Source organism: Amborella trichopoda, chromosome 6 (genome assembly GCF_054954075.1).
Source record: "Amborella trichopoda isolate Santa Cruz 75 chromosome 6, AtrichopodaSantaCruz75HAP2 v2.0, whole genome shotgun sequence".
Lineage (NCBI taxonomy): Eukaryota > Viridiplantae > Streptophyta > Magnoliopsida > Amborellales > Amborellaceae > Amborella > Amborella trichopoda.
The window spans coordinates 2793659-2815781 of NC_142341.1; the positions used below are offsets into that span (position 1 = coordinate 2793659).

Below are 22123 nucleotides of genomic sequence, written 5' to 3' on the forward strand. Positions count from 1 at the left end.
TATATATATATATAATGATGTATAAATTAAATACTCTATAAATAGATCTTTCTCTTATACAAGGCCATATTTAAAATGAAATGATCTATAATTATTTTTAGAATTAATTATATTCTTTTATTTTTAAAATTTAATTTTTTTAAAATTAATTATATTTATTTATTTATTATGATATACAAACACAAAGTCCATATAATTAAGCTTTAATTACATATAATTACAAAAGTAAACTTTCATATAATAATTTACAAAAATTAACATAATTATATGAAATTGTTGTTTATTTATGTTAATCACTTAATATAGTTATGTTAAACTCTCAATATAATTATTTTTATATACATTAAAATTATTTTTAAACTATATGGAAATGTTTTCTAATGTGTTTAAATTATTTTGATGTCATATTATAGGGAAATGACCTTGTGAGACCCTCCCATACCCATGTGTGTAGGACCCTAAAGGATCAGTATTAAATTTGGCATAGATTTCCAGAAAAGTCAAGTCCCACACCCATGTGATAACTTTTATAGAGATCTGTGTCAAATTTAATGGTGATCTTTTGGGGTTCTACACACATTGGTGTGTGAGGATCTCATAGGATCATTACACAATATTATAACACTGTATTATAATTAATAATTATATAGATATTAAGACAGGAAAACCCTATCTCAATATTAACCTATTTTTATAAATTTTAAAAAATACATAATGCATTACTCTTAATTTCTTTTATAAACTAAAAGAACATTATTGTTAGAGATTTATAGTGATTGTTTGAAAAATATTTGGTATAACAATTGCCGATTCCACCAATTCTCCGATCCAATCCACCGATTCTCCGATCTGACACGGGTATGGGTGGAGATTGATTCGAGTCACCGATATGTTTTTTAAAATCTTGGACATAATGTGTTGCAAGATGCACTATTTCTAATACTCAAATTTTTTTTTCCAGAGTCACACATCTCGATGATCAATTAGAGAGTTTTTTAATATTAAAACAACTTTTTTCAATTGAATTTTGAGGTGCACAACATTGGAAAAAGTGTATATAAGGTTAGCTGAAAATATAGAATTACATATGCACATCAAAAAGCCATCGGAAAATGTTGTTTTACTATTGAAAAGACTCTAATTGGTCATCTCGACATCGAGATGTATGAATATAGGAAAAAAAAAAGATTTTGAGTCTAAAAAATAGTGCATCTTGCACTACATTATCTAGACCGTCAATTTTCAAGATATTCATATGTTTATAGATCTACTTAATTTTAATCTTTTTTGGAGTTTAAAATTTTATAATTAGATATGAAAATAAAATTTGAGATAATATAAGTAACTTTTTTCATCAAAATTACATGTTATAACACAATTTGGAAGTGCGCCTTGATTGGATTGTTTAAAGTTGCAACCTTATAGAAACCGTTCTACATTCTAAAGTTACAACCTTATAGAAACCCTTCTATATTTGAAAGTTGCAACCTTATAAAATTTTTTTTGCTAAAAACATGAACATGAAGCAAAATAGAGTTTATAAACTATTACTTTTTTGGGGTAAGTGTTTATAAAACTACTTCCCTTCCATGATTTGGGATACACATGTAACGATAAACTTACCATCCTTAATTTAGAAATTCTTTATACTATGTTATTATTTAGAGATAATCACTTCCTAAAAATAATGAATGTAGAGAGAGATGTCTACAGAGACGAGACAAAGAGACGTGAGGGAAAGAGATTGGATCTTATGGCTTCCTAAAAAATTGAAATATGTATATCTTTAGAGATTTTAGTGGGAATAGATAGATAGAAATTGAATTAGAGATTTTAAAAAATAAATACATATATATAGTTGGAGATTTTAAAGAATGTACAATAAAATTAAGGATAAACTTCAAGATCTTGTAATATACTAAAACTAAACAACCAACTCAAACAAAAGCTTATGAATACTGATAGTGATCCTCCCAGACCATTCCATTCATTGTGTTCTTGCGTACACTATAATCTTGTGATCACATATACTTGTAATCCTCTTGATGACACACTCATATAGTCCACAATACTATTGTTTTGAAACGTAAATATTAACAATAGGCTTGAACGACAAATGAAGATATTTGACCATGGATTAAACCCCATCCATGGCAAAGCTGAATCACATTTGATACATCAGGAGCAAGGTCAAAATTTTGATTGTGCAACATCTCCACGGTTCTGCACCTACAGAGGCTGAAAAACCATGAAAAAGCTATCCAGGTGTGGATTCACAAAGACGTTCTAAAGTCATATGGCATCTCGTGAACTAGGACACCACATCTCTCGAGTTTAGTTTTGGTATATATTATTTTTCAGGGCAAAGGCCAAATCTAGGGCCACTTTTGTTTTGGTGGAATTCTTTCTTCGCAGTAGGGGTGGTAATGGACTCGAGACCCGAGGTGTAGACCCGATTTGGGTTCGGGCATGGGTTCGAAAATTGGACCCGGCAAGTCAAGTCTGGGTCCAAATCTTGAACCCGAGCATTATTCGGGTCTCAGTTTGATAATATTTTTTGGGTCCCAATGTATAAAATATGTTTAAATATAATTAAATACATATATATAGGCCGTTGGTCTAACTCCAGCTTTTTCTATATATATATATATATATATATATTAAATTTTGCGTCAGGTCCGGATCCCACATTATTTTCCACATTATTTTTTCAAGTTTGGGTCGAGGGTCAGACCCAGTCCCGACCTAACCCGTTGCCACCCCTACTTCGCAGAGCCCTTTCCCAAGATATTACCACTTTGTCATGTTTATTTCAGAGGAAAGAGGCTGATACTATGGAGCGTAAGAAATCACTACTCTTGGCAGGAAAATGAAAGAAAGCACTATTCTAATGCCGCATAATCATCTTTTGAGGAAGTAGGCAGGAAAATGATTTTCCATCTCACGAAAAGATCCCTCTTAGCTTTCCGGATTACCCTAATTCATGTCAACATCATCACAGGTCTTGGCAATACTATTGCCAACGCCCAAGGGCATTCTCATGTAAGGTTCATCCAGGCGTCGAGCATATTAACAAATTACATTCTCATCAAATGCTTCAAACAAGAAGGACTTGCTCCATATCTAGGCCAAAGGGTGATTAATTTGTAGAACAAGGTTGTTGATCTCTAGATGAAATTTATTCTTCACATCTTTACTTCTTCGTAAGTAAAGCACACCTCAAAAATTCATTGGCAAATTTTATTCCGTAACTTAAAGACCCCCAATTGATTATCTTGACTTTGAGATGTATAGACATGAAAGAAGAAAGATTTCAATTGCTAGAAAGAGTGCATCTTAGAATGCATTATATGGGCCACCCATTTTTTGAAAAATTCAAGTGTTTTTACACCTGCTTAATTTGCACCAATTCTAAAACTTTAAATTTCATAGTTAGAGGTGGAAATATAACTTTCAACACCCAGATTATATTATCTGGTAAGGTTGGCACCTTATACAAACTGCATCTTTTTTTTTAACGAGAAAATATCTTTTTCTCAACTCAGATCTAGTGCACTGGAAGCAATGACTTATTTGTTTCTATATTTCCCTTACAGCATAGACGATCTATGCTTCCCCTAACATCCAGCCGTCCAATTTTGATCAAGAGGGCCACTCACCGTTGGATCTTAGATCTGACATCTCAAAGTATTTTATTTTTAGTTTTTTTATACAAATTACATAAATATAAAATTTGGTGCATGTCATCTTCTCACTGGGGCGCACCTATAAAAAATATTAAATTTTTTCGATAAAATATAATGACCAAAATACCCCTTGAATCTTTCAGGGGTATTTTGGTCATTTTATGTTATTGAAAATATTGTTTTTATATTTTTTTGCTAGTGCGAGTTTAATAGAAGATTGGACGTCCAAATTTTGGTGTTAAAATAGTTTATAAAAAAATTAAAAATAAAATAGTGTAGAGATGTGATATTGTGATTGTGACAATCTTATCCTTCTATTCAAAATGGACGATTGGATGAGGAGAAGTATATAAGTTTAGTGCAGTAGGGGAAGCACATAAAGTTTGCCCTTTAGAGAAAAAAAAACGAAAACTCTTTGGTTTTTTCTTAACTTTTGGAGAATCCACTTGAACATATGAAGATCAGGTTAGGAGTCCTCACAAAGGGGTTATAGTATGTAATTGGTAATTCCTAAGAATCTCTTGGTTTAGGCAAAAAAAATTTGACCTAGGGTTTATATTTTGGAATATTAGTCCATAAAATCATGATCCTTTTGCCGGAGGCTCCTACCTTTCCTAGAAAAGTGAAAAAAAAAGATGGTCAGTACGAAATTGCAATTCGAACTTTTTAACTTTTTCTTTCTATTTTGGTAACCGTATGTAACTTTCTCAAGCTGCACTTCAGGGCCAAGCCCGCAAACGTGTTAACAACCCTAGGCATCAACCTTAAACAATCCAAGTAAAACATGCCTCCACATTGTACCAAAAAGATGTGGATAGTGCCAGAACCCCCGGCTTAAAACATAGTTTATGTCCTAATCACTAAATTTTAAGTTCTAATCGAGGTGTTGATCTAGTAAATCTATAAAGACCGGAAAAACTTGAAAATGAACAATCCAAATTGTGAGTTACAAGATGTCAAATAAAAAAAAGAAAAAATTATAAACACCAAGTATACTATCTATGCAACTTACCCACAACTAACCTTTCCTCTCAATTTTTTCCCCACAACCACCTTTCCTCGTAAAACCCCCAAGGTAAAAAGTTGTTATTTTTTAGACGGAAATGCCCTTTCGTGCAAAAAAAAAGTCAATTGGCAGTCTCAAGTAGAGTATTGCCAGAGCGATCAATTCAACCGGAACGATGTGGCCCTAAAAGGTGTATTGTCGGAGCGTGTCTTTGTACTGCCGGAGCACGTCTTTGTATTGTCGGAGTGCTTGTCTTCATTGCCGAAGCGACCTATTCAACCGCCGGAACGTTATGGCTCCAGAAGGTGTACTACCAAAACCAATCCTTGCGTTGTTGGAGGGAGTGTCTTCATTACCGAGCAACCCTCTGCATTGTTGGAGCGTGTATCTTCATTGCCAGAGCGACCCTCTGCATTGCTGGAGTGCGTGTCTTCATTGTCGGAACGACCCTCTGCATTGCTAGATCACGTGTCTTCATTGCTAGAGCAACCATCTACATTGTTGGAGCGTGTGTCTTCATTGTTGGAGCCAATCTCCGCATTACTAGAGCACGTGGGTAAAACGCACGGGGAGAGAGTCGTGAGTAAAAGTCACGACGAGAGAGCGGACTAGGTTAGTCTCATTTTTCTTTTTTTTTAGATTGGGGGGTATTTTCGAGGAAATATGATTGTAAGGAAAAAAATGAAAAGAAACGTTCGCCAGGGGTTAAATTGCATATACAGTATAAATAGAGCTGCCTCTTTCTTCCATCAAGAGACAAAACAGTCCAATCCCGCCAGCTTCAATTGTATGCATAATTAATAGAAAAAAAGGAAATTTATTTGTGGTCTCTCTCGCTCAACCATAGCAAGCCTTCAACGAATAATTTAATTAATTAATTATCTTGCTCTCTTAACGTAAAGAATAGGGGTGGCAATGGTCCCAGACCCGACCCGGGACCTATTCGATTACTCGACATGGAACTGGGTATGGGTCCATCATTTGGAAACGGCAAGTCGGGATCGGGTCCAAAACTTGGCCCCAAACACTATTTGGATTCGAGTCCATCTAGACTCGAACCGTACCCATAAATTGTTGGAGATAAAATACTTTACTAAAATTTGTATACAATAAGAACTCGTAATTATCTTTAGCTATTAAACAACAAATCAAACGACTTAAAATCTAATGGCTGATTGTAACTTTATTGCCAATAATATGGGTATATGATTATGAAAAAAAAGTACAAGAAAAAAATGCTTATAGTGAAAACGGCAATGGATCCGACTAGATCCAAAACCCGATGGGGTAGACCCGAAAACTATTTGGATATGAGTCCAAGGCGAACCTAAACCCATACCCGACCCGTTGCCTCCTCTACCTAAGAAAGCATCAAAGAATAATCGAATTAAATACTGAAGTATACACTCTCTCTCAAAACAATGGGGAAGATCAATGGAACAATACCGAAGTTCGCTTCACATCTTTCACTCCTTAAGTCCAACTGGGTGTCATATTTACTGTCTCTCTCTAAGTCCAAACTGTGCCAGTGTCCTATCATATTTGCTCTTCCCCCCCCCCTCTTCTCCGTCTCATTCGTGTTTAAAAACAAGACGTTTGCCCCGTCGGGTTCTGTTGAGTTTCGACTCTCTCTCTCAACAAAAAGCCACCCTTCGAGGATCTCTAGGAGACACACCGGTGATTCCTATGCCCACTTTTCACCTTCAAACCCTTCCATCTCCATACCCATCTCTCTTATCAATCAATTCTCATAGGCATAATCAAACATGGCGGCTTCTTTACCCCACTATTCATCTCAGTCTGGTGTCTCTTACTCTTCAAGGCATGTACGCCATAGGGAGGCTCCTGCTAGTGTCTATCAGGGCTTTTGCTCAAAGACCTACAGGAAGCTGGTTTCTGATCAATCTCCAAGTGGGTTTCCTTTAAATGCTGTTTTTATGCAACAAGGTGAGATTTTCTTTATAGGTTGATCTCACCAGAGCTTAATTTGATTGGATTTTTACAGAGATAGAGAGCTTAATTTGATGGAATTGTTATACAGAGAGAGAGAGAGAGAGAGAGAGAGAGAGAGAGAGAGAGAGAGAGAGAGGAGATATAGAACTTTTATTGGGGTTATATTCCTTTTTATTTTTATTTTAGTTTTTTTGTATGATTCATTCCCTTTTGGGGCTTTTTCAAACGGGCTTTCTAGCGTGAGGGACTTTTTTCTCCTTGAGATATGACTCTTTTGATTTTTATTTTATTTTATTCTATTTTTTTGAGAGTTTATTTTCTTAGTTCTGTTGAATTGGGTTTATGGGTTTAGGTTTGGCAACCGCTGCAACTGAAAAGGTAACTCCTTTGAAGCAAATGAAGGACGGGATGTTGCCTCTTTCACCACCCCAAGAGGGTCTTGATGATTTGGGTTCAATGAAAGAGGAGAGAGAATCAACTGTTAGTATAACAGTGGTTGGAGCCTCTGGTGACCTTGCAAAGAAGAAGATCTTTCCAGCGCTTTTCGCTCTGTTTTACGAAGATTGTCTTCCAAAGGTTGTTCTTCTTTCTCTATATATGTACCACTCTTTCTGTCGGTCTTGATATTGAGTTCTTTCTATTGTTTTGTTTGAAAATTCTGATTGTCTAGGTCTTCTTCCAAATGGGTTTTGCTGGTAAAGATGCTACATTTGTGATTATCCAGTTTTGTGAATGATCTTATAGAATTTCATACTGAAAACTTCAAATTTTGATGAATGTTGTTTGTTTGGAACACAGCATTTCACTGTTTATGGGTATGCTCGTAGCAAGATGACAGATGCCGAACTTAGAAACATGGTTGCCAAGACTCTTACTTGCAGGATTGATAAAAGGTGGGTTTATACCTTAAGCCTATAAATCTGTTTTGTTTTTTTCAAATATTTTGTCCATTAAATTCATGACTTTCTTTTCAGTCTTTGGTGGTGGTGAACTAGGAATAATTCTAAAAAGGAAATAAAAAAGGCAGTTTTTTTATAACGCTATTTGTTTGGGTTTTGACACTGCATGAGTTCTTTCTCTTCAGTATTTCTTGTGAACTGAATGGTGAACTGATGTTTATGAGAAGTGTGTTTAATTTGTTGCTTGCAAATCTTCTTATTTGATGCACAAATATTACCCAATGTACTTTGGAAGAACCATTGACTCACCATCCATTGAGATGATGGATGGTGATGGAGTTAGAGTAGAATCATTGTCTTCGGTCCCTTTCTTTCTCTTTCATTTCAATAGATAGTGATGGTCAACTAGACTACGGTGTTTCCATTGTCTATTTGTTTATGATGTGCGTCCCCTCTGTGATGTAATAATCTTGAGGGTGGCTTCAAGTTTCTAACTGTCGGATGGAGCTCTTTGTCCCAATCACAAACTTTGGGGTTTAACTCGCATTCCTATAAATGCCAATTCTCAGATCATAAAGAAGAGGAAGGGAAAGAATATGGCCCCATAATCTGTGTATGATTATTATATATAGTGAACTGCTGCGGCATCCACAGATCATTCTTGACCCAAATGGTTGATTATCTGTAACTTGTTTTTAAGATAATTGATGTCTGCTATTGGTGAGAATGAACAGTGGATGCCCCATCTACTTATGTCATGCCATACCCTGGCTGTGTATGGGAAACAAATAAAAGATTGTTAATTTTCTGAAAGAAAGAAGTAATTTGCTTCTCTTCTGCCAGGGAGAACTGCAGTGACAAGATGGAACAATTTCTTAAAAGATGCTTCTATCATTCAGGTCAATATGATTCCGAGGAGAATTTTGCAGCCCTGGACAAGAAACTGAAGGAACATGAGGTAATGTGAGTATTATGTGGTTTGAATTTAAAATCTGCACTGTTATATCTCTCTCTGACATGGTTTTAAAGCTGACCTATACATTGATACCACTGCATCTATGGTGCACTAGACTTTGTGGACCTGCAGCTGTAAATTTACCAAGTCATTTGATACAATATGCTTCTTGAGGACACTTCTTTAAGCATTGCATGTGCAAGGGTACTCTAAGATTAGTGGCTTCAACGCATTAATAGTGTGGAAATTTATGGATATGTTTGTCATGTCAGCGTATATTATTTTGAATTATTTAAGTAATAATCACTGTATGCAATGTCTTGAGTTATGGTGTTCAAAATTAGTAGTGCTTCATGCTTGGGATCTCTGGTCCAATTGTAGAACCTCAAGTGCATTCCCTGAGTATTGGATTCATATAACCTAAATCAAACTGCAACATGAATTGCCTCTTTGGCAGTCCTCCATTCATGATTTACTTGAGTGTTCATGGAAATAAATCCATTCTTGCGTTGCTCTCTTCTTTTTGCTAGAGAAAATCAGATTGCAATAATGTATCCATCAAACTGTGAGAACTCTTGGGTGTTCGTCCTATAGTCAGCTTCTTATTTATATTTAATAGGGAGACTTTTATATTCTCTGTAAATATGTCTTGGCTTCCTTTTTCTCAACTCTAAACGGTTTCTTTCTCTAATGATTTCATTCCCAGGCTTCAAGGCTCTCAAACCGGTTGTTTTATTTATCAACTCCACCCAGTATATTTATAGATGCAGTGAGATGTGCTAGCCAGTCAGCATCATCTGCTAATGGATGGACGAGGGTCATTGTTGAGAAACCATTTGGCCGTGATTTAGGGTCATCAGCAGCACTCACCAGAGCACTAAAGCAATACTTAGAAGAAGAGCAAATTTTCAGGTAGAACGACTCTTTGGAAGGACAATTGTGATTTGTGCATGCTACACACACAAATGGATCCATATAATCATGCAATTTGCACATGTATGTATATTTCATACATTTAGGCGTATATGCACACACATCTTTGTATGTAAACTGCACACAGATGCCCTTAGAAAATAGCAAGTTTGTGTGTGTACTGATGCATGCATGTGCATAACTGCGTAACTCACATATTATGCATTTCTGTCTGTGTCCATGAGTGCAAGTGTGTGTGTGTATGTGTTTGAATGCCTTTCTGCATGCATGCATGTGTGCAAGTATACGTGTTTACATACATACACCCCTTAGGAGATAGTGCATATGACACACATAGTAACACAATCCAAAGGTCTAGATATGTTTATTCTTAGCTACCTTAGGTCTAGTATTTATTATTTCCTTATGTTTTTCAATATCAGTTCTTTGTTGTTTCAGAATCAGGGGTTTTATCTTTGTTTCTATTCAGGATCATATATGTTAATTAATGCATTGCATGCTGAACTCATATTTCTTCTTCTCTATAGAATTGACCACTATTTGGGAAAGGAACTGGTGGAGAACTTATCTGTTCTTCGCTTCTCCAATCTGGTTTTTGAACCACTATGGTCCAGACAGTATATTAGGAATGTACAGTTCCTCTTCTCAGAGGATTTTGGCACTGAAGGTCGAGGAGGGTAAGTGTGGCTAACAAATCTTCTAAAGCATCATTCGACCCAATTCTTGGGAAAAAAAAATGTTTTTAAAAGTTTTTCTTGTTATTGACATATTTTCTCCTATCTTTGCACATCCTTTGCAGGTATTTTGACAACTATGGGATCATCAGAGACATAATGCAAAACCATCTGCTTCAAATACTGGCATTGTTTGCCATGGAAACCCCTGTCAGTTTAGATGCAGAAGACATAAGGAATGAAAAGGTTACATAAAGCACTTCGATTTTACTTTTGCTGATTTGCATCGTCAATTATCCCTTTTGTATTCTTCTTTTTTAATGCCTAAGCCAGCATGACTTTTGTGTGGCATCTGACCTGGGCTATGATATGGATGCAATGTGATTTTTATTGTTTTGGTGATTTTTATGTTTTTTTCCATGTGGATAAGCTAGGATTCAAACATTAGATATTTTTGTTCCTTTATTACCTAATCTGTCTTCAGTAATGATATGGATCATTTAGGATTCAAGCATTAGACATTGATGTTCCTTTATTACCTAACCTCCAATCCAAGAGAATAAACCTTAAGGCCCCATTTGGGTGCATTTCTTTACCAATATGACTATTTTTTTCTTACACCCATTTACGATTCATAAGTGTTCAGCACTTCTTTTTTTACGGAAAGGTTGACTAGGTGTCCTGGCTTAGGGTGCCTCTATCACATGGTAGACAATTTTTTGTAGCTCCACTTTTCCCAAAATGCCTCCTTAACTCTCGTAAATGTTCTCTCTCTACTTCCCAAGAAGTTGGACCTCTTTGATATCACTATGACCGCTTAAGACTACAGTATTTCAGTATTATCAGTATAAAGTTAGGCGGGGTTAATTCTTTGATATGCAAGCTATCAAAATGGGGCCTAATTCGGAATCTTAGGAATAGGAAGGTTTGTTTTTCACAATCCTTAATCCCTGGTTAATTTACTTAGTGGAAAAGAAATAAACCAAGAGGCCAGACCCCAAAAGAGTTATTGAAGGTTTTTATTTCAAACTACCCTCCTTTGCTTTTCTCTTACTAGTCAGTTAATTAATCTGTGGTTAATTGGGAGTCATTCTTTAACAACAAAAAACATTTATTTGTCAGGTAAAAGTTCTTCGATCAATGAGGCATCTTCAACTTGAGGATGTAGTAATTGGGCAATATAAGAGCCACACAAAAGGGGGCATCTCGTATCCATCTTACCTTGATGACAAGACTGTGCCGAAGAACAGCCTCACGCCAACATTTGCGGCTGCTGCTCTTTTCATAGACAATGCTAGATGGGATGGGGTTCCATTCCTTATGAAAGCGGGCAAAGCATTACACACAAGGAGGTATTCCATTTCTTTTTCCACACAGGGAAAGACTCCTATAATTTAATGGACAATGGGAAATGGGGGACCGTGATGTAGTGTGAGAAGATGGATTCCACTCTTCATCACCATCTAGAAGATGGATTCTACTCTTCATCACCATCTATTATTTCATTAGATGGTGTTGCAACCCTCCTACTTAGCTTTTCCATATTCCATTGGATTAGAGTACAATTTGGGGATCAGTCAGATTGAACACATTATTTGTCCTTTACTTGCTTAAGCTTGACCTGGACTGGCCTTCTATTGATCATTTATTCTGTTTTTCTTGCTAACTAGTGGAATTTGCGGCCTGCTAGTCTGAGACTGAGAGCTTCAACCTGCTAGGCTTAGGCAATCATCCAACGTGCTGTTGATCTTTCTTTCACTATCTCACATTTTTTTTGTTTGTAGGATGCTCCAAGGTTGATAATCGAAGTTTCAGAATGTTTTAGGTCCATTCCTGTAATTGAAATGTTTTAGGTCCATTACTGTAAATGAATTAAACTTTTCAATTAGTTGGGAAAAGGCTTCGATGAATATCATAATTGAATAACTCATTCCAAATTTTTGCTGAAGTTAATTTTAAAAAATAGTATTAAAAAATAGAGGAGAAACACTGACATGTCATTATCAGAATTTTAGTTTCATAATCCAAATAATTGTGGATTTTTCAAATAAGGTTTGCATGTATATCCAAATGTCAGCAGATTTTAGATTTGAAGGATAAGCACAGGTAAACATTCCTCTGATGTTATGTGGTACATTTATTGGTTTTGAAAACAGAGCAGAGATCAGGGTGCAATTTAGGCATGTACCTGGTAATCTGTACAAACGGAGCTTTGGAACCGACCTAGACCGTGCGACCAATGAGCTTGTCATTCGTGTACAGCCCGATGAAGCCATTTACTTGAAGATCAATAATAAGATTCCTGGGCTTGGGATGCGATTGGATCGAAGTAATTTGAATCTCCATTATGCAGCAAGGTAAAAATATGATTTTCTTAGTTTTGAGTCCTTTGTTTTTGGGAGGGGGTGCGAAGGGCAAGAGAGAGTGCTCCTATTCTCTGTGGCTGAAATGTCTTTTATATTGAATGTATGGAGAGAAAGATCCTTCTTTATGTGGCTGAGATCCACTTAAGAGGGAGCCTTCTTTATGTGGCTAAGATCTTTCCATTTATTTTGAATTTGTGAATTGAGTTATCTTGTGGTGGCTATGATACTTCAACTGCCTACAAATATGAAGGAATTTGAAATTTCTCCACCTTTCATTTTTTTATACCTTATCTTTTCATTTTCCCTTTGCATTTGCCACATTTGTCTTGTTGACTGGCTCCCAAAGTTGTTGCATTATCGAGTGGATATTTTGTTCTGGGGTTAAAGCAAATTCACCTGAGGAGCATATTTGTTTGTTACCTAATCTATAACTGATTAACAGTGATATACCGGATGGGCATATTTGTTTGTCACCTAATCTATAACTGATCGACAGTAAATTTTCTTTATTCTATTTGTTCTAGTTGTAACTAATGCGATACTGGATTGTGGACTTAATAGGTATTCAAAGGAGATTCCAGATGCATATGAGAGGCTATTGCTCGATGCCATTGAAGGGGAGCGAAGGCTTTTCATAAGGAGTGATGAGCTCGATGCGGCATGGGAGCTCTTCACTCCTTTGCTCAAAGAGATAGAGGAGAAGAAGATCGCACCAGAGCTCTACCCATATGGAAGCCGTGGCCCGGTTGGGGCTCACTATCTTGCTGCTAAGTATAATGTGAGGTGGGGTGACCTAAATGCTGAGCACCAACATGAGTCATGAAACTGATTGTATCTCCAGTAATATTATTGAAATAAAGAGTTGTTATTTTTGTAGAAGAGCTCCAGCAATTTTTTCTTCTGATCTTTAATGTAACTTTGGAATTTATTTCTTGATTTGCGGTGTTGAGTAGTACTCACCGTATTTACAAAGAAAATGAAAAGAGGAAAATTTTGATTGTTCCCTTTAATTTGATAACTTGGAAATTGTAATGGTTTTCTTTGCATGGAAAACCACTGAGCTCTCCATAGAAAAAGGAAAGAAGAGGAAAATTGAATGGATTTGAGTTTTTTTGGTTGAGTATTTACTGATGTTGAGAAATATTCCTTTAACTTGACTCCATTTACTGCAGATGATGGATATCTAGAGCTGCTTCTTTAATATCTAATCTAATCTGATGTTTAACGTATTAGTTTCTCAATGAATGGCTTGAACATTTCCAAAATGAGTTTGCACTATGAAATACAAGGGGCATCCATTCATTCGCCATAGCGGACTGTTTAATCTAGATCATCCATTAAAATGTTAGTGGTTCTACTCTAGGAAAAGGTTAGAATTTGGGCCACAAACTTTTTAAGCTAGGGCTCAAATCTTGTCGGAATTAATTGTTTGGGCCATGGAAAAGCATCAAATTGATCAACTCAATCTTGACAATAACAGATTTGAAAAACAAAAAGGAAAAATATATATATACCCCAAAAATGAATTTTATAGACATCCTACCCCCAATACTTTTAAGGTGCCGTTTGTATAGAGCCTAAGCTCTAAACAATTAAATTAGAGACTACCTTCTATTCCAATAGGGTATAGAGCCTAAGCTCTAAACAATTAAATTGGAACCTACCTTCAAATAGTATCAAGAAATGTGGTTTCAATATTATAAAGTTATAGAGCCTAGGCTCTAAACAATTAAATTAGAGCCTACATTCAAATAGTATCAACAAATGTGGTTTCAATATTATAAAGTTTAAAGCTTTAAAAATAGTATAGATCGAGTAGATCTGTGAAAACTTAACAATCTTAAAAATTGACAGTAAAAAAATGTATTATTTTTAAATTTTGAAATTAATTTTTTTCTCATGCCCATGCATCTTGATGTCAAGATGATCAATTTGAAGATATTTGAGCATCAAAACAATCTTTTTTAGTGAAATTTTGAACGTAGGCTAGGCTCTAATTTGATTGTATAGAGCCCGGGCTTTATATAAATTTTTTCCATGCTATTATCCTGAAAAATATGGTTTTATCTTGTATTTATCCGGATCAAAAAGTAAAGAAAATAAAGAATAAAATGCCCTTTCCCCTTCTCTTGTACACTCCTCTCTACCTCCGGCTCTTTCTTTCTTTGCCTGGAGTCCATCTCTCTCTTACAAGCTCTTCTCTCACCTAAACTTCCTTTCTCTCACTAAATCGTCATTCGATCTCACCAAATCTTCGTTCTTCTGGTTTCTGGTGTCAATAGGAAAACCAAAAAGCAAAGCTCGTATCATCTGAATTATATTCGTCTCCCTTTTTTCCTCTCCTCTTTGGATACCAAAACATTGGTTGTATTTCGAATCTTGGTTATCCATCAAAACCCTTAAAACAAGTTTGGTCTCTTCTCAATTTGTTCATTTTTTGTAGGGTTTCTTACTTTTCTGGTTGATACCTGCAGAACCAACATCAAGAAATTCCAAACAGATAATAAGAAAAAATCCCCATAACAAGCTTTCTTTTCGTAATTTCCATGGGCATGGAGCCTAATCATAAGGCCAATTCTCTGAGGAATGTCATTGTAAGAGCCATGCTCTTTGGGTTTTCATCCTTTGCTTGAGGTTTGTTCATGTGGTCATAGTTCAAGATGATTCTGAACCCCCGATCTAATTGGTATTGAACCAGCTTTGAAAATATCTTGGCGATCCTCTGTAGACCAGTATTTCCAATTTCTCATCGGTGAAACAGTTGATGAATCACTGAAAAGGCTATGGACCCGCAAGAACCGGAGAAAAATGGTATATTTTACTCTCTCCTTTCAATACCTCTTAAAACAAAGCCTCATCTCTCTTCAATCTAAGGCCCTCTGTATGGGCACAAAGGACGGTCAGGATGTCCTCGCTCTTAAAGAACTGGGTGTCTCAGATTCCAGTGGCATTTCCTAAACCCATCGTCGCCTCTTGTCATTTCTGGTGGGAGAGGAATTTGGGTGGTGATAGAGAGGCGGCGTATACACAGAGAGAGAGAGAGAGAGTTTGGGTAGAGACTGTTGCCGGGAAAATCGAGCGATTTAACTGGTAACCCCTCGGTTATCACCTAGACTAGTAACCGGTTAGGTGGTACTCATTTTTTTATATTTTCTTATATTTTTCAAAAAATTTAAAAATATCACTAGACACAAATCGGTTCTTTAAAATCTATTTTTTATTAATTTTTAATTTATTTGAATATGTTTTATTTTAATCATTTTTTATATCTTTCTCATATTTTAATAAATTATTTTATATCTTTTTTATTATTTTCAACAATATTTTGATAGCTCGATTAGAACAGTTGAATCGGACGGTTTACCGGTTAGGCCGATTGAATGCTTCCAACCTCGTGTCCGATTCAATTTTGTGAATAATGGTAGAGTTAAAGACAGAGAGTGGCAGGCGGATAGAGATAGAAAGGGAAAGGGCATTTTATTCTATATTTTATTGACTTTTAAATTGAGAGATAAATACAAAAGAAATAAAAAAAAATATATCTTTTTATCTCTTATTTTTTACTTTTACAATCCAAAAATTATAAATATTATTTATAAACAAAAGGTCTCCTATCTTTTCTGTTTTACGACTCCTCTCTTTTGACCATAAATTTTTTACCAAAAAAAATTCTAAAATAACACTTTATTCAAAACTCCATCTCTATCTCAAATTGCATCTCTCTTGATTTCATCTTTTTTTCAACTTCTCTCTAAACCTCGTTTTTTCTTTACCAGAAGTTTCAGGTTTCTCTCTCCAAAACCATAGCTTTCTTCTTCTCTCTTACTAAAATACCCATACAATTGCAACGTCTACCCCCCTCTCTCTCTCTCTCAATCCGTTCCTGATTCCTCTCTCGATATGCCCCTTGATTCGACCCAATTGCATGTGTTTCCATCCCTTTCTTCTCTAAAACCCACATTCGGCACAGTTTGCATCTCTCTCTAGAAAGCACTCTCTTTTCTTTTCTTTTTTAATAAAAAATCACATATTCCATTAACAAATGATTATCCAAAGAACCCAACAAGGCTAAGCATCGGTTCTTACAGGGCATGTACAGTACAGGTGCCCAACAAAAAAACAAAACCGTAAAAACAATAAAAGCAATATCCTAAATTAGAGGAGACGTCATTATCTCTACTCTTCAGCCGATGCCTTCGAACCAGTGCTGGGTGCTCTTTTCTTGGGCAAAACCCCACAATTGGCAATGGTGACAGTCCCAAGCAACCTGCTCAACTCCTCATTGTTTCTCACTGCAAGTTGGATGTGCCTCGGAACAATTATTAACTTCTTGTTATCACGAGTTGCATTTCCGGCAAGTTCCAACACCTCCGCAGCAAGATACTCAAGAACAGCACCAAGATAAACAGGAGCACCAGCACCAACCCTCGCTGCATATTTCCATGCCTTAAAAAATCGAGCAATTCGACCCACCGAAAATTGGAGACCAGCTTTGCTCCTCCTAGATGTCTCCTTTCTAGAGCCTCCTGATCTGATGGCCTTTCCTCTACCCGCCATCTCTTCTTGTTTTTGGTTGATAAAAGAGAGTACGGCTTCTGGCTTTTGTAAAGAGAGAAAGAGGAGGTTTTTTAGAGAGAGAACAAATGGACGAGCACTCTCCTTTCTGCTCAACTTGCCTCTCTCTCTAAACCCCAAGCTGTATAACCAGATCCTCTCTCTCTCTAAAATCTAAGTTGCAGAACTAGAGCAGCCATGGCGGCCACCCCCGAGGACTCCTTCGATTCATCTCTCTATCCTCGCGCCCTCTTCGTTCTCTACCTCATCTGTCCCCTCACCGTTCTCCCTCTGCAACTTCTCCAAGCCCCTTACGGCAAGCATAGCCGCCATGGATGGGGCCCCTCCCTCCCCCCGCCTCTGGTCTGGTTCTTAATGGAAAGCCCCACCCTCTGGTTAACCCTAATCATGTTACCTCATAGACGCCATTTCCACAACCCACAAACCCTAGCCCTAATTTCTCCTTTCCTCTTCCACTGATTCCACCGCACCTGCATCTTCCCTCTCCGCGTCCTCCACCGCTAAAAAACCCTAATTTCAGGCCAAAAACCACCTGATTTTCCCTTACGTCCATAGAGAGATGGAGTTTGGACCGAGTATCATTTCAGCGCTTCTCTAGGTTAAAATTTGACGGTCAAAGGGGTTAAGGGGTTAAAATTTAACGGTCAAATAGGTCAAGGGGTTATAAGATAGAAAAGAACTAGACTTTTTGTTTGTAATTAATATTTTAGTTATTGGGTGTCATGCTATAAGAAAGTTAGCAATAAGGGAAAAATAGATATTTTTTTCAAAAAAATGGCATTAAGGTTTAGAGTATAATGTTAAAAATATTTGGGGGAAGATGTCTAAAAAAAAATAGTACTAGGTTGGATTGGGTTTAGGTTACGATGCAAAAAGTATTATGTGAGAAGATGTTTATAAAGTTCATTTTGGGGCACTTATCATTTTCCCTACTTTTTATAACTATTTATTTTTATTGGAATATGCTATTTATTTACTCCCTCAGCCAAAATAAATCTAAAATACCTTTTAGATCTCAATTTTTGGGCACATAAATTCTACAACCTACGATAATCACATAGAATAGAAATAATTTCTCTATATACTAGAAAAAAAACCCTCAAATTGAATACGGACTGTCCAAGATTTTAATGGTTAGATATAAGTGCCACGAAACACGAAATTCAATTTTTTTAAAAAAATAATAATCTAATAATTGGTACATGGTTCACAAAATTTGAGACTAAAAAAATAAATATAGCTAGGTGTTTCGAAGAGGAAGGAGATGCACAGTAAGCTGTACACGAGCACATTGTACCAATGTATAGAGAACATTCGAGAATATGCCTATTTCCTCTTTCCTAAGTTGTCATTGCCATGACCTCATCTAATTTACAGAAGAGATACATGTTGGTACGTGTGTATGCCTATAGGGCCTTTAAACGTGCAATGTTTTCTCTTTTAAAATTTAATGTTTATCATTAAAATATGGAGGCTTCTTATAGAGAGAAAGTGTCATTATTTAATGGCTAAAAAGTGTCCACCCATTTCTTAAAATTACAAGGCATCTTTTCTCAAAGATTTCAAGAGGAAGCCAAACGTTTGAGAACGGCCTTCTCCATCATTCTTTAAAAAGGGTTTTTGTGACCATAGAGAGGTACATAGAAATTTACAAAGTTCTGGTAAAAGCCAATCTTACTACACTACCTCTAATTTTAGGAATTTAGGGATCCATCTCTTCCCACATATTCCAACATTGGTATCAGAGTTGGTTGTGGAAGCATGGTGGGCTCATAACCTATAAGTCCCAAAAAAAATTTGGTATTTTATATCTTATTTTTTCCTGAGTTTAATTTGCAGTAACTATTTACAATAACTTTGATATTGTGTTTGTCATTCACGTATATCTTGCTGTAAATTTTTTCTAACCTTAAATTTAATAATTTGAATTTTTTTTTTTTTATGAATTTATCTCTCTTAATTTATTGCTCCTCATTTGCGATTCAGTGTTTGTTTTTACTGATATTTTCTCTCCATAATTCTTTTGTCATATTTTCTCTTTCTAGATTGTGTTTGGCTTACGTGATCGTAGCGGACTCAGTTAAGTCCTCTGTTTAATCTTTTGTAGAGAAAAGTTAAAGAGATAAAGACACTAGAAGAATCATAAAAAAAAAAAGAGAGAAAATAAGTTTGAGGTTATTGCAAAAGAGTTATCTTGACTTAGCATACCCCTCAATATTAGGTTCTCTATGCCTCAATATTAGGTTCTCGCTAGAGTAGGAGCACGTTGTGTAGTTATTTTCTTGCTGATAAAGTACATACTTAGCCCACGGTCAAGTAACAGAAAATAAGGCAAATAATTCTACTCTCTATTTTCTAATAAAATTAACAATAATAATAATAGTAATTTATAAAGACTGCCCAAAAATTTTCTACTCTGTGCAAGGTAACTGGCATCTTTCTTCCATCTTTTTGTTGCTAAAAATTAGTGCATATTTTTTTTTTTTATTGAATCTTATTATGCGTGCGCCAATTCTATTGGAGTAAAGGCCCGCATATCAATTGCATATGTTTTTTTTGTGACTTATAATTTAGGGATTTTCGACATATTTTATTTGCATAATAATTATCACTGCATTGCATAATTGTCCTATGCTTTGGTCTCTTTAAGTTAGAAAATTTCATGATTTTGATTTTGTGATTTTTTTTTTTTTTTTTTATGATTATGCAATGCCATATTTTTTGTTGAAAAATATCAAATATCATTGTAGACTCTCTATCTTATGCTAAGACATATTCACATATTTATGAAAATTATTCTATGCAAGATTTGACATAAAAGTAGTTCTGCCTTACTTTATTAATTTTTTGTTGCATCACAACAGTGTGAACATAAACTGTTCGAGAAAAAGTTTATTTGAAGTTGCAGCTCACTGAGAGTCGGCAAACTTATTGATTGAGCTAGCAGACAACCTTTTCTTAAACACAATTAAATTTGTTTTTGAACTTTTAAGTATTATCTAAAAATTTAAAATGGCATATAGGCTAGTCATGTCAGAACTATCCAAACTTGAAAAACTCAATGGGACCAATTTTTCTATGTGGAAAAGAAAAATTGGATCTATTCTTTTCCAAGATAGGGTAGATTATGTCCTAGATATTGAACTACCAGTTTTAGAGCCTAATGCCAATGGTCAAGTCAAAAAACGACTTAAAAAATAGTTAGAAGATGACAAAGTAGCTAGGACTACTATGCTGAGCTTTATGAAAGAAGATTTAATTAGAGTCGTTGAGGATTACACTACAGCTCAAAGTATGACAAGCGCCCTATCTGAAAAGTATGAAACCACTTCTAAGACCCATGTACAATTGTTGTTAAAAAAATACAATTCTTACAGAATGAAAGAAACAGACTAAGTGACCAGGCATGTCAATAAAATGACAGTACTCGCAAAGGACCTTGCTACAGTTGGGAATTCAATCCCTGATCGCATGCAACTGTCCATTGTCATTAACAATCGCCCTCCATCTTGGGAGTCTGTTGTAATTGTATTAAACCATTCTGCACAAGGGATAACCATGTTAAATCTTCCCATGCATCTCAGTATTGAAGCTGATAAAAGAATGAGAAAGAAGTCAAATGAGCTCCGCTTTGCTCAAAGTTCATATTCTCATATCCCCAAGAAACCTTTCAATTATCAGAAAAATAATAGATATAAGGGAAAGGGGAGAAATTTTAAAAATCAAAATAATAAGGTTGAGAAGACCTATTTTTATTGTAAGGAAATTGGGCACATCAAATTTAATTGTCCTAAGCTGAAAAATAAAAATAGGAACCAAAATAACAACCATACTCGAAGTAATCAAAATAAGGTAAAAGACTTGATCTGTGTAGTCCTAGAATCATCGATGACCTGATAAATTGGTGGGTCGACTCAGTCTCCACTCGACATGTCTCGAAGACCAATGACAGATTCACAGAATTGAAAAAGATTGCAGTCGGTAACTAGAGATCTATATGCGAAATGATACCTACTGCGATGTACTAAGTGTTGGCACTTTCAAGTTGTATGTACCAGGAGGAACAAATCTCTTATTGATTGATACATTATATGTGTCCAATATGAGGCGCAATTTGATTTTTGTCCCTAAGCTAGACGACAAGGGTTATGCAATAAGGTTCAGGTCTGGTCGGGTTACCATTGGGAAGCATTCTAGAGCTTTGGTATACGGTACTAAAGTTGACAATTTGTACCGATTGAATATTAATAAAAGTTCATCATTTTCTGGTTATATTGATGCTTCTTTTGATGCTTTTATGTGTATGGATGATCCATATTTATAACACTTAATATTATGATATATAAATAAAAATAAAATGAATCAAATGGTTAAAAGAGAATTGCTCCCCAATTTAGGATAAATTGTGTTCAAAACATTCGAGCTATGTATTTCTGGTAAATTAACTAAGAAGTCTTTCCCTAAAGTGAAAAAGTCTAGTGAACTATTTAGTAATGTTCACTCTGATATATGTGGCCCATTAAATATGAAAACACATAGAGATATGGAATATTTCATAACATTTATAGGCGATTATTCACGTTATGGATACCTAATTAGTAAGAAATCAGATGCATTATAATGTTAAAGAATATAAAGCTGAGGTAGAAAATCAATTAGTTAGACATATTAAAATTCTTCGAACAGATAGGGGAAATGAAGATTATTTCACCTTATTTATCAAATTTTGTAAGGAGTATGGTATAATTCACCAAACAACCATGCCATATACACCACAACAAAATTGTGCAGTAGATAGGAGAGATAAAACTCTAATGGCCATGGTTAGATCCATGATAAGCCATTTAAATTTATCAGCTCATTTTTGGAGTGAAGCTCTCAACACTGCAATGTATATTATTAATCATGTTCCAACAAAATCTATAGACTTGACCCCATATGAATTATGGAAAGAAAGTTTGGGGTTCTTAGGCACATGTACTTATACCACCACAAAATAGAGATAAATTACAAAGTAAAACTATAAAATGCTCTTTTATAGGCTATTCAGAAAATTCTAAAGGGTATAAATTATAT

At 35.5% G+C, this 22123-nt stretch overlaps 2 protein-coding genes and 1 long non-coding RNA gene across 3 annotated transcripts; 1 reads left to right on the forward strand and 2 right to left on the reverse strand.

The window, feature by feature from the left end:
* Positions 1–6235: 6235 nt before the first annotated feature.
* On the forward strand, positions 6236–13595 carry LOC18434504 (glucose-6-phosphate 1-dehydrogenase, chloroplastic). Its single transcript, XM_006844574.4, has 10 exons — positions 6236–6639; positions 6998–7221; positions 7444–7538; positions 8388–8502; positions 9206–9411; positions 9960–10109; positions 10232–10352; positions 11229–11458; positions 12263–12463; positions 13034–13595. Exons 1-10 carry the CDS (start codon positions 6459–6461, stop codon positions 13293–13295), a joined length of 1785 nt encoding a protein of 594 aa, XP_006844637.1. The 5' UTR covers positions 6236–6458; the 3' UTR covers positions 13296–13595.
* Positions 11200–12368, reverse strand: LOC148781488 (uncharacterized). The gene is made up of 2 exons (XR_016058071.1): positions 12295–12368; positions 11200–11939 (listed from the first exon to the last, which is right to left on the reverse strand). It is a non-coding gene; the product is annotated as an uncharacterized LOC148781488 (long non-coding RNA).
* Positions 13596–16470: 2875 nt separating the features above from the next.
* LOC18434503 (putative histone H2A.3) lies at positions 16471–18138 on the reverse strand. Its single transcript, XM_006844573.4, has one exon. The coding sequence runs from the start codon at positions 17027–17029 to the stop codon at positions 16649–16651; it is 381 nt and encodes a 126-aa protein (XP_006844636.1). The 5' UTR covers positions 17030–18138; the 3' UTR covers positions 16471–16648.
* Between the last annotated feature and the right edge of the window lie 3985 nt (positions 18139–22123).